The 11,836-nt window shown below is 47.2% G+C and overlaps 1 protein-coding gene across 3 annotated transcripts in view; it reads left to right on the forward strand.

The window, feature by feature from the left end:
• Positions 1 to 900: 900 nt before the first annotated feature.
• The window catches only part of LOC135215443 (transmembrane protein 185B-like), a 131,374-nt gene continuing 120,438 nt past the window's right edge, over positions 901 to 11,836 (forward strand). The window contains exon 1 of one of the 3 annotated variants that reach the window (XM_064250106.1): positions 901 to 1,025. Coding sequence is in view for 2 of the 3 variants with exons in the window: in XM_064250107.1 (XP_064106177.1) it covers positions 2,000 to 2,022 (23 nt within the window). In the remaining variant the exon portion in view is untranslated. Of the gene's footprint in view, positions 1,026 to 1,555; positions 2,023 to 11,836 lie in introns of those variants that run through there. The other 2 variants (XM_064250107.1, XM_064250105.1) reach the window with 2 other exon arrangements.

Below are 11,836 nucleotides of genomic sequence, written 5' to 3' on the forward strand. Positions count from 1 at the left end.
GATGTCTGTTAGGGGGTAACCACCCACTAAAATGTCTGTCATTACCACAACAGTATTCTAGGAAGTGCAGTGCAACTGCAGTACAAATTTTACTTGGTATTTCCGATGTCGATTGGAGATCCTGTCTCTCCCTCCCCTTCCCATTCCCCCCCACTCATTGTGGGATGTCTGTCAGGGGGTAGCTACCCACTAAAATGCCTGTCATTGCCACCACATCATTCTAGGATGTGCAGTGCAATTGTAGTACAAACTTTATTTGGTATCTCCAATGTTGGATGGAGATCCTGTCTCCCCCTCCCCCTCCCCCTCCACCCCCACTCGTTGTAGGGTGTCTGTCAGGGGGTAACCACCCACTGAAATGTCTGTCATTACCACCACAGCATTCTAGGATATGAAGTGCAATTGTAGTACAAATTTTACTTGGTATCTCCAATGTTGGATGCAGATCCTGTCTCCCCCTACCCTTTCGTTGTGGGGCGTCTGGCAGGGGTAACCACCCACTAAAATGTCTGTCATTACCACCACAGTATTCTAGAATGTTCAGCGCTATTGTAGTGTAAATTTTACTCGGTATCTCCTAAGTTGGATCTAGATCCAATTAACCCCCCATTTTCAGTGCGTCTGTCAGGGGGAACCCACCCTCCAAAATGTCTGTCACTTGTCATTCTATAATCAGTAGAGTCTGCAGATATATTATATATTAGTTTCATCTGGTATCTCATATATTGGATCTAGACCCAAAATCTAACAAGCAATTGGTGGTGCTTGTTAAGTAAGCCACCTATATATTTTCGGCAGACGGTCAGTTTCACAGTTTTCAAGTCTACTCCTAAACACCAGTAGGGGTTACAGTCGTTATCTCGTTCGTTGTATCTCAATGGTCCGGGCTGTGGGACTATACTTGTTGTCGGAAGAAAAATCTCCCATCCCCAAGATATTTAGACAGAAAGAGGGCATTTTGAATGGCCACGTCCCGCATGAATTATAGCAGACACAGTTCAAGGAACTTTTGATCCAGGCCAGAGGTAAGTAAACAAGTTTTCGTTTTCTTTATTTCTTTCTTTTATAGTAACTACCTGAACTACTTTAGCTAAATTTAAGGCGCGTTTTATGAGTTTGTAAAACAAAAGCATTAAAGGAAGCCATCAAGTCATTTATTATTCTTAGAAGAGTCTAATTAATATGTTAATTTTGCATTAAGAACCTACTCAAGAAGTCGGAATGCAATGGGCAGCATAGGGTGGAGAAGGCCGATAGGAAACAGCGACCCCATAAAACAAAAGTGCAAAGATGAGGAAAAAGAAGAGAAAGAGAGATAACTTACTCAAATGGCGTGTTTTGATGAGAAACATTACTAAAATTTGGAAAAACTTATCACGAGATTATACAAAATGTTATAAAGGGTCAACAATGATAAAAAAATGGTAAAAGTTTGTGTATAATTTATAAACACTTTATAAGGGTTTATGAATGATACACGAACTTTTAAATTTTTTTTTATTGCGGACCCTTTAGAACATTACTAAAATTCTTCTCAAGTCCTTCCAACGGCCCGCAATGCCCGTAAGATTTTCCCCGAAGTGTTGTCGTGGGAAACCAAGGAATAACAACAAAACAAGTTCATCTAGTATTTCTGTGGTGCAGGGATTCTCCGTCATTAGAAATTTTGGCCGGATACGGTCGTATTTATAGAGAGAGAGTACGAACAGTTTCCGAAATCGAGATAACACGTTGTTATGCCAGTCATAGGTATTTGCCTGAGTGATTTAAGTGTGTTTCCCGGAAGAGTTCCCCGTTATCGTCGTATGTCACTGCACTGAGCTTGCCGTAATTGACTCAATTATCCAAAACTGTTGCGATTTACCTCGTAATAATTATCTTAATATCGCAAGAGGGCGACTTTAATCATCACGTAACGTATTCTGGTTTAATGGGAAGATAGCCTGTTGCTACAGTAGCTTATGAGGAATAGACAAACTAACGAACGTCAGAGGGATCAATGTTCCGCGATTTTAATCCAGGGTGAGTAAATGGACTGCAGTTACCTATGCGTTATTTTTAACTACTATATTTCCAAATAACCATACATAGGCTAAGCTAGGTAAAATTATAGCCTATACTTACTATTAGATTACTGCTTAGGTATTTCATTGGATTGGTAGCCTAAAGTAATGTTACCTAGCCCTATCTAGGTAGCTCAATGTTTTATGAACAAAGACAGTCGTGGGACTTTACTAACACCAGGTTCAAGCCATAGGGTAAAAAACCGTAGGGTCCAGAGTGGACAATGTACGATCAGTGTGGACAATCCCAAAAAAAGTACATCATAACGCATCCTGACATCGGAGATGGGCATCAGTCACGACTTCTTGTTGGTGAGAAACGGAGCTAAAGACCTCTACTCTCCTTTCGAAGTAAGTATTTTCTCCAAAGTTAGAAATTAAGGCCAAATTTTAAGATTTAAACAGAGGGTAGTGAAAACGGTGTCAAATGTAGTGCAAATCTCACCAAAACGCGTTCAACATTTTTACTTACAATTCGAAGTATTTAGAAGATTGACGCCATCTTGATGTTTACGGAGTCGCTTGTGTCAATAAACTAACCATTTCCTGTGATAAATCCGCACGCCACTTGTACCCACAGACGCTGGGGCACTTTTATCACAACAATCGGAAAACTTTTCCTCACCGAATAAACAACTGTTTTGTAGAAGACGACAACGAAGAGTGCACTTCGATAATTTTTTAAATAAATAGTAAAACATCAATATTTTACATATTTATGATGATTAATTTGAAAATATTCGTTATTGAAAAAGTAACTATTTGGACTCAAATTTAAGTAATTATTTTTTGGAATTAGAACGTTCTTTTAAGTCCTGTATTATGACGTCAGGACATCTTGACTTTCAAACCTATTGTAAATAGCTTGGCCGAGGTTATTGCGCTGATTCGTCAGCACAACGACCTGGGGGAAGGATCGCCGCTCCCACCAGAAGAGCCACGTCACGGCTCAAGTCGTTCTGGAGCCCGAAGTAGGGAACCAGACTGACGGTGGGCTTGCCGCGATAAGAGCTTCTCGACTCTGTTCTGAACCAGGTAGAGCCTCTCGTCTCCGGACGAGAAGGCTCGCTTAGGTCTAGCCGGTCGAGCAAGCTACTTCCACCTCCTCTGCCGCGACAGCAGCGTTTTTTCGGAGTATTGCAGCTCTTCTTCCCCCTCCGTCGGTCCTCCTGAGAGGTTTCGATCTCGACGAGGACTGGAATGAGTCAGAGGACGGTTTTGGCTCTCCTGTCAGGTGTCGATCAGCCCCACCCAGACGACGTTCACAGTGGTGGCAGATGCTTACCTATAGTACGAGTTCGTAACCCTCCTTGAGGGGGGGGTGGGGGGTGGGTGGGAGGAAGGCCATCGCCGCAAGGTGATGGCTGCTCCTACTCTCATCTCCAAATGCTAGTTCCACTGGAAAGGCGAGCAATATCCATTTCCTCCCCCATTCCCTCTCTCCTTACGGCTACGATGGAAATGGGAGGGATCCTACAGAGACTTCTCTGTAGGATCCCACAATTGGGGACTGCGCTACCGGGGGGTCCTTAGGGTCCTACCTGACGTAACCCCGGTCGTGGAGGAGGGACCCTGCACCATCTCCGATTTCTACGGGAATCGAGAGAACCACCAACCGATATTCGTTTAACGAATCCGGTGGGGGTTTCGCTGGGTGCTTAGAATTCTGTGGAATTTCTAGCACACACCGGCGAGACGACTGTCCAAAGGGAGTTAGACGAGTATTCCCGATAATTGTTACCACGATAATCGGGGATCTCGCCGAATGCTCGAATTACTGGAATTCTTAGCGTTGGAAGAAGACCGCCGCCGAAGCAGTTAACTATCGTTCTCCCCTTGTTCGAAGCTTACGTCAGTTCCAGCTTCCGCTAGCTACTTCCTATTGTTAAAGGACCTCAGGTTTGTATAGTTAGGAAAAATGCAATTTTCGACAAATTGCCATATTTGGCCTTAATTTCTACCTTTGGAGAAAATACTTACTTCGAAAGGAGAGTAGAGGTCTTTAGCTCCGTTTCTCACCAAGAAGAAGTCGCGACTGATACCCATCTCCGATGTCAGGACGTGTTATAATGTACTTTTTTTGGGATTGTCCACGCTGATCGTACATGGTCCACTCTGTACCCTGCGGTTTTTTACCCTACCTATTTTAAGCATTTTAGTAAGTTTACCTATTTTGTAACCTAATAGCCTAGCTAGGCTAGACTTGCTACGATACTTTTTCTCCAACTTTATCCACAAATCTTTCGATCTGCTTGTCTCTTATATGTATTCAGACAGTTATTGTGATGCCTACCACAATGCTTCAATGCTTCTTTGGCCTCTATTTAGGGTAAACAACCGCATGGACTGGCCCAACACACCGACGGTCACGGCTTGCCACCCTCCGAAAAAGTATTTAAAACGCATCCTGACACCAGAGATGGGCATCAATCGTGACTTGTTGGTGAGAGACGGAGCTAAAGACCTTGACTCTCCTTTCGAAGTAAGTTTGTTCCGATACGAATACAAACCATCGGTCCTTTACAATACGAATGTAACTTGCGGCAGCTGGAACCGGTCGTAAGCTTCGAACAAGGGAGTTAACTGCTTGTCCAACAGTCCGCATGACTGGGAGGTGAAGATCCACTTTGCTTTTGGCCGTGCTGGTTGACAGACGTGTTCGCCACGGGTTGATTACAGTTTAGTTGCCCGGGCCGCGTAACACCATTTTGCCCAGTCCGTAATCACTCCGCCAAGGTAAGTAATTCTCGCAGACGACCCGACCCGAACCCATGGAACCGACCCAGCCCGAACGAACATGCAGCGACTTGTAAGCCAAAACAAACGGCAGCCATCCTGTTTGTATTAGTCCACCGATTACCTAGCAGACGTTCCCCTTGGCCAACTAAACTTTAGCAGCTCCATTATTTATTATCAGTTTTGTTCATGCCACTTACCTGACAGATATATATATATAGCTGTATTTTCTGAAGTCCGACAGAATTTCAAAACTCGCGGCACGCAGTGGGCGGCCAGGTGGTAGTACCCATTCCCGCCGCTGGGAGGCGGATATCAGGAACCATTCCCATTTTCTATTCATATTTTTTTCTGTCGCCGGTCGGTAAACTACTGTTTACAGACCTCTGCCTAGGATTTTTTGGATTTGCTCGCATTTAAGTATCTGACTGACTTTTGGTATTGATTTTGGATTGTTGGATTGGCATACGCGATAGTGGACCGTTTTTTGACTTTGGATTGGCTTTTCTGTAAACGTGATGTCTGGATCAAGTGCAGTGAGTTTCAGTGTGTGTGTGAGGAGTGATTGTAAGGTGAGGCTACCGAAATCATCGGTAGACCCCCACACAGTATGTATGAGTTGTAGGGGGCATGTTTGTTTGGTGGATGATCGGTGCAATGAATGTGATGGATTGACCGAGGATGGATGGAAGGTGTATGATTCCTATCGGCGTAAATTGGAACGCGATAGGATCAGGAGGTCTTCCTCCAGGAGTGGTTCTACAAAAGGTAAGGGTACTAATATTTCTCCTGCTATAACACCTGTAGAATTTGCATCTCCTAAACCTGTGTTGTTGCCTTCGGGCCCTGAATCTGTGTCGGGAGAAGGTAATGCCCTTTCTCATATTTTGGAGTCTCTACGTACTCTGGAGACCAAAGTGAAAGCCTTGGAAACTGGCTCAGTGCAAGTGTGTGATCGTGCCCCTAGTGTTGTGGAGGGGGCGTCAGATCGGCCCCATAATGCCTCTAGGCCTAGACCGCTATCGGACTCTCAGGAATCAGGGAGGGGATAGGTCGAAAGCCACAAGAGGGTTACGGGGGCTCCCCACCGATCTGGCGTCCCTTCGGCAGGCCTTGTTGCAAAGTCCCAGGCTGTCAAGGAGCGTGCACAGGCACGTATCCTTAAGGACTGCTTTTCGTCCTCCGAAGCGTCCTCCCCGCGCAAGGGGTGGAGCACTCGGAGAGACACTCGTCCGCTGAAAAGGACGTTTCGTGTTGAGGACGCTTCACGTCCTGTATCGCCACTTTCTTTGCACTCTTCTTCGGACGTGTATGACGCTTTTCCGCCTCAGAAGAGAGGTAGGATCTCATCCGACGAGGACGCTGGGTGCGCGTATCCCTGAGAAGCTGGTAGCTGTACCTGTGAGAAGGAAGGAGGCGTCCCCTCGCCCCTCGTCTTCTCGCAGGATCAGCCCTGCTCCCTCTGTTCGTTCTTCTCCAACGAAGAACATTCTTTTGTCCCTTCAGGACCAGTTATCAACGCTTATGGCTCAGAGGACTCGCCAGCAGCAGTCGAGCCTAAGAGGAGGAAGGACCTTAGGCTGCCTGTCAAGAGGACGAAGCAGTCTCCTTCTCCCTCTCCTCGTTCGTCTCTTTCACCGATTGCGTCTCCTTCGGCGATTCGCCGATCTCGTTCGCCCGCTAAGAAGACGGGTCGTCAGGACGCTTTCGTTCCCTCTCAACGTCATGGGCAGGCTGCTTGCCGTGATTCTCGAGAGGACGCTCAGGACGCTTTTGAGTGCGCTCAGGACGTTTTTGAGGACGCTTGGCAGGACGCTTTTCAGGACGCTTCGGAGGACTTCGAGCAAGAAGACGGCGTGCACCAGGACGCTGGGTTGCGCGCACAGGCGCGTATCCCTGAGAAAACTGATAACAAGTCTACCTTTTCATTGAAGAAACGTAAGGACGCTCCTCTTGGAAGTAATGCTGCCTCGGTCGTCGTTAAGGACGCTCATCGCCGTCAGGACGCTCTGCCTCCTTCGAGCGGTAAACGCCTCAAGGAAGACAGCCTAGATAAGGCTTCTACTGTTAAACAACGGGGGTCTTTGATTAAGGCAAGACCTGATAGACGTACGCCCTCTCCGGAGAGGCGGTCTCCTCTTCCGATTAGGGAAGAAGGAGAATTGAGTAGTCCTGCTGACTCTGTTGAAGAGAAACCTTCTGCTGCCTCTTCAATCTCGGACTACAAAGTTCTTGTGCGGCTGTTGCGCTCGTCCTTCGGGGACAAGTTCCAGCCTGCAGCTCCCAAGTCTCCTCCTTCGCAGTTTTCATCCTTGAAGATATGTAAGACCCCGAAGTTTGTCGAAATGAAGACTTCGCTCTCCACTAAGCGGGCCTTCAAGAAACTCCCAAGACTGGATGGAACGAAGGAAGGATCAGGGCAAGACAACTTTCGCCCTTCCTCCCTCTAGACTCGGCGGTAAAGGAGGTATTTGGTATGAAACCAAAGGAGACGTGGGTGTGAGAATTCCTTCTTCTGCTCAAGGGGATTTCTCCAGCTTGGTGGACTCTCAGAGGAGGTCCCTTTTATCCACTGCTAAAGTAACCTGGACCCCTACGGAGACAGACCATCATTTAAAGGGGCTGCTGCGGACTCTTGAAGTCTTCAACTTCTTGGATTGGTGCTTGGGAGTTCTAGATCTGCAATCTAGAAGCCCAGAGTCTCTCAGTTTGGGGGAGCTGTCCAGCGTGCTATCGTGCATGGACAGGCCGTCAGGGATGGTTCAGAGGAGCTTGTCTCATATTTTGGGACTGCCTTCCTGAAGAAGAGAGCTTTGCTGTGTAACTTCACAGCTAGATCGGTTACTCCAGCTCAGAAAGCGGAGCTGCTCTTTTCTCTTACGAGCCATCTCTTCCCCCAGACTTTGGTAAAGGACCTGGCAAGCAGTTTACAAGAAAAAGCAACGCAGGACCTCTTAGCCCAGTCCTCGAGACGTCCGGCAGTTCCTTCCACTTCTTCGTCTTTTGTGCGACCGCCGAAGAAGGTTAAACCCTTTCGTGGGGCTCCTCCCTCGAGGGAGAGGGCTTGCAAGAGGAAGAGCTTCCTTCAAACCCAAGCCATCCAAGTGAAACGCATGTCCTTCAGACACCAGTCGGAGCCAGACTGAAAGTCCTTTGCGGGAGCATGGAGAGAGAGAGATACGGACCCTTGGTCCCTCAAGATCGTGGAGCAGGGGTACAAAGATCCCCTTTTTAGATCCTCCTCCTCTTTCCACGGACTCCCAGAGACCTTTCTCCATCTTATCAGGGAGAAAAGAAACAAGTGTTGTTCGATCTTTTACAACAGATGATCGAAAAAAGAGCGGTGGAACAAGTCGCGGACCTGGGGTCTCCAGGCTTTTACAACAGGATTTTCCTAGTACCAAAGCAGTCGTCGGGTTGGCGTCCAGTCCTAGATGTAAGCAGGCTCAATCTTTTTGTGGAAAAGACCAAATTCACGATGGAGACGCCTCATTCTGTTCTGGGAGCCTTGAGACCGGGCGACTGGATGGTGTCCTTAGACCTGCAGGACGCATACTTTCACATCCCGATCCACCCTCTTTCAAGAAAGTACCTAAGATTCGTCTTGGGCAAAAAAGTGTGGCAGTTCAGAGCTCTTTGTTTCGGCCTGACCACGGCTCCAATGGTGTTCACCGTAGTCATGAAGAATGTGGCGAGGTGGCTACACTCTTCAGGGATAAGAGTTTCCCTTTACCTCGACGACTGGCTTATCAGAGCGTCGTCGAGAGAAAAGTGTCTGAAGGACTTGCAGTTCACGTTAGCCTTAGCGAAGTCCTGGGACTTCTTGTCAACCTCGAAAAGTCGCATCTGACCCCGACACAGTCCATCATGTATCTGGGGATTCAGATGGATTCAGTGGCTTTTCGAGCGTTTCTGTCCCAGGAACGTCAGCGGCTAGGATTAGAGAAGATCTCAGCCTTCTTGGGGAAAGAAACTTGCTCGGCGAGGGAATGGATGAGTCTGCTGGGCACCATTTCCTCGCTAGAAAGGTTTGTTTTCTTGGGAAGACTGCACCTCAGGCCTCTCCAGTTTTTCTTTGCGGACGAATGGAAGGCCAAGGACGATCTCAATGCGATCTTGAGAATCTCAGAATCAACAAAGAGCCATCTAAGATGGTGGTTCAATCCGCAGAAGCTACAAGAGGCTTTGTCCCCTAAAGTCTTCTGAGCCCCCGACTAGTGTTGTTCTCAGACTCTTCCATCGTGGGCTGGGGAGCAACACTAGTAGGGGAGGAAGTGTCAGGCTCCTGGAGAGGGGAACAGGCAGCCTGGCACATAAATGTCAAATAACTAGCAGCGATCTTTCTGTCTCTGCAGTTCTTCGAAGGGAGTTTGATGAACAAAATCGTTCAAGTAAACTCCGACAATACCACAGCACTCGCGTATTTGAAGAATCAGGGAGGAACACACTCCAGGATTTGTGTTTCCTCCGGCGAAGGAGATTCTGCTGTGGGCAAAAAGGAGAAAAGGTTACGATCCTGACGAGGTTCATGCAGGAGTGCAAAACGTCAGGGCGGACCTTCTCAGTCGTCAGGAACAAATCCTACCGACGGAATGGACCTTACACAAAGACGTGTGTCGAGACCTTTGGAAGTTGTGGGGACGTCCTCTGGTCGACTTATTCGCGACGTCGAGGACCAAGAGGCTTCCTCTGTATTGCTCCCCAGTCCTAGATCCAGAAGCAATCGCTGTGGACGCGTTGCTATGGAGTTGGACAGGCCTAGACCTGTATGCCTTCCCGCCGTTCAAGATCATGGGGGAAGTTTGCAGCTTCAGAAGGGACGAGGTTGACCCTGATCGCCCTGATGTGGCCAGCGAGAGAATGGTTCACAGAGGTCATGTCTTTCCTTGTAGACTTTCCAAGGACGTTGCCCTGGAGGAAAGATCTACTCAAACAGCCTCACATCGAAAGGTATCACCAAAACCTCTCCGCTCTGGGTCTGACTGCGTTCAGTACTATCCGAAAAGTTGGCCAGAGCGAGAGTTTTTCGAAAGCAGCTGCGAGAGCAATCGCAAATGCAAGACGTGCATCTACAAGAGCTGTATACCAATTGAAGTGGGCTTCCTTCAGGGCATGGTGTAAAAAGGAGGGAGTTTCCTCTTCCACGACCTCTGTGAACCAGATAGCCGATTTTCTGCACTTTCTCAGGAATGTGCAGAAATTAGCAGTCCCTACCATTAAGGGACATATAAGAGCATGTTGTCAGCGGTTTTTAGGCACAGAGGCCTGGACCTTTCGGACAACAAAGATATTCATTATCTCTTGAAATCTTTTGAGACTTCGAAGATTCCCCAAACGAGACCGCCTTCATGGAACCTTGACGTAGTTCTTAGGTTCTTAATGTCAAGTCCCTTTGAACCTCTTCAAGCAGCGTCTCTTCGGAACTTGACAAGGAAGGCTCTTTTCCTAACTTCTCTGGCGACGGCGAAGAGAGTTAGTGAAATACAATCTTTTAGTCATCTAGTGGGATTCAAAGGAGACAACGCTGTCTGCTCTTTGAGCCCAACTTTCTTGGCAAAGAATGAAAATCCTTCTAACCCTTGGCCAAAAAGCTTCGAGATCAAGGGTATGTCAAGTCTGGTGGGCCAAGAACCAGAGAGCCCTGTGCCCTGTCAGGGCTCTCAAGTTCTATGTGCATAGAACAAAAGAGGTAAGAGGTCCCTCAGGTAATCTCTGGTGCTCTGTGAAGAGACCAGAATTACCTTTATCTAAGAATGCTGTTGCTTTCTTTCTGAGGGACGTCATTAAAGAGGCTCATTCATCTTGCCAGAAGACTGATTTGAGCCTCTTACGAGTGAAAGCTCATGAAGTTTGAGCTGTCGCAACCTCTCTTGCCTTCCAAAAGAACATGTCAATCAAGGACATTCTTGATGGCACCTTTTGGAGGAGCAAATCCGTCTTCGCCTCACATTACCTAAGGGATGTGAGAACGATTAATGACGACTGTAATTCTCTTGGGCCATACGTTTCTGCAGACACAGTCTTGGGGGCTGGAGGTAGCTCTTTCCCTATCCCTTAGTTAGGTTTAGGTTAGTTTTAATTGTTGTATTTTTGGGTTGTGGTGAGTCCTGTGTGAAGATCTCCCATCCCTTAGTTTAGTGTTCAGGGGGTCTTTGGATAGTTGGTCAGGTGGTGGTCAGTTGCTTCGTTGCCCTCATATGTATGGCTCGATGGTCTTGTCACGTTGAGGTCATGTCCCCGTTGACAGATCATCCAGAGCGCACCAGCACTACAGGTCTCCACCTGGCTGGCAACTCTGATTAAGCAAAAGCAGGCTTAAGTGACAGTAATCACAGAGTCTACTTTGCTAACAGGTGAGGAACCAAGGTGTACATCATCTACTTAATTTAAGTTTCCTACAAATCCTATTCTGTCTCTTCCCACCATCCGAAGGTGGGATTCAGCTATATATATATCTGTCAGGTAAGTGGCATGAACAAAATGTTATTGTTATAATACAATTAAGTTTGTTCATACTTACCTGGCAGATATATATAATTAGAGTGCCCACCCTCCTCCCCTCAGGAGACAGTGGCATTAATAAAATATGATAGAAAATGAATGGTGTGTGATCCGCCTCCCAGGGCGGGGGAATGGGTACCTACCCCTGCCGCCACTCCCAGCGGCGTGGATGGCGCCCACTGCGAGTGCCGCGAGTTTGAAATTCTGTCGGACTTCAGAAAATACAGCTATACGTATATATATCTGCCAGGTAAGTATGAACAAACTTAATTGTATTATAACAATAACATTTTTATAAGAATCTTACTGACTGTTGATTATATGCTAGGCCCCTTTTATTAATTTCTACCACCTTACCGTGACGATACCCTTGGCCAGGCCCGCAAACAACACCTTGCCCGGCCCTTAATCGCTCCGCCGAGGTAAGTAGTTCCCTGACCTGACCTCTGCCGACCATGATTCGACCTCAGTAAGTTCCTTTGTGTCAGCATATAAACATCATCATGTCCGCTTCTTACACCCCGTGTGTTGCGCAC

The sequence above is a fragment of the Macrobrachium nipponense genome, chromosome 5 (genome assembly GCF_015104395.2).
Source record: "Macrobrachium nipponense isolate FS-2020 chromosome 5, ASM1510439v2, whole genome shotgun sequence".
Classification (NCBI taxonomy): Eukaryota; Metazoa; Arthropoda; class Malacostraca; order Decapoda; family Palaemonidae; genus Macrobrachium; species Macrobrachium nipponense.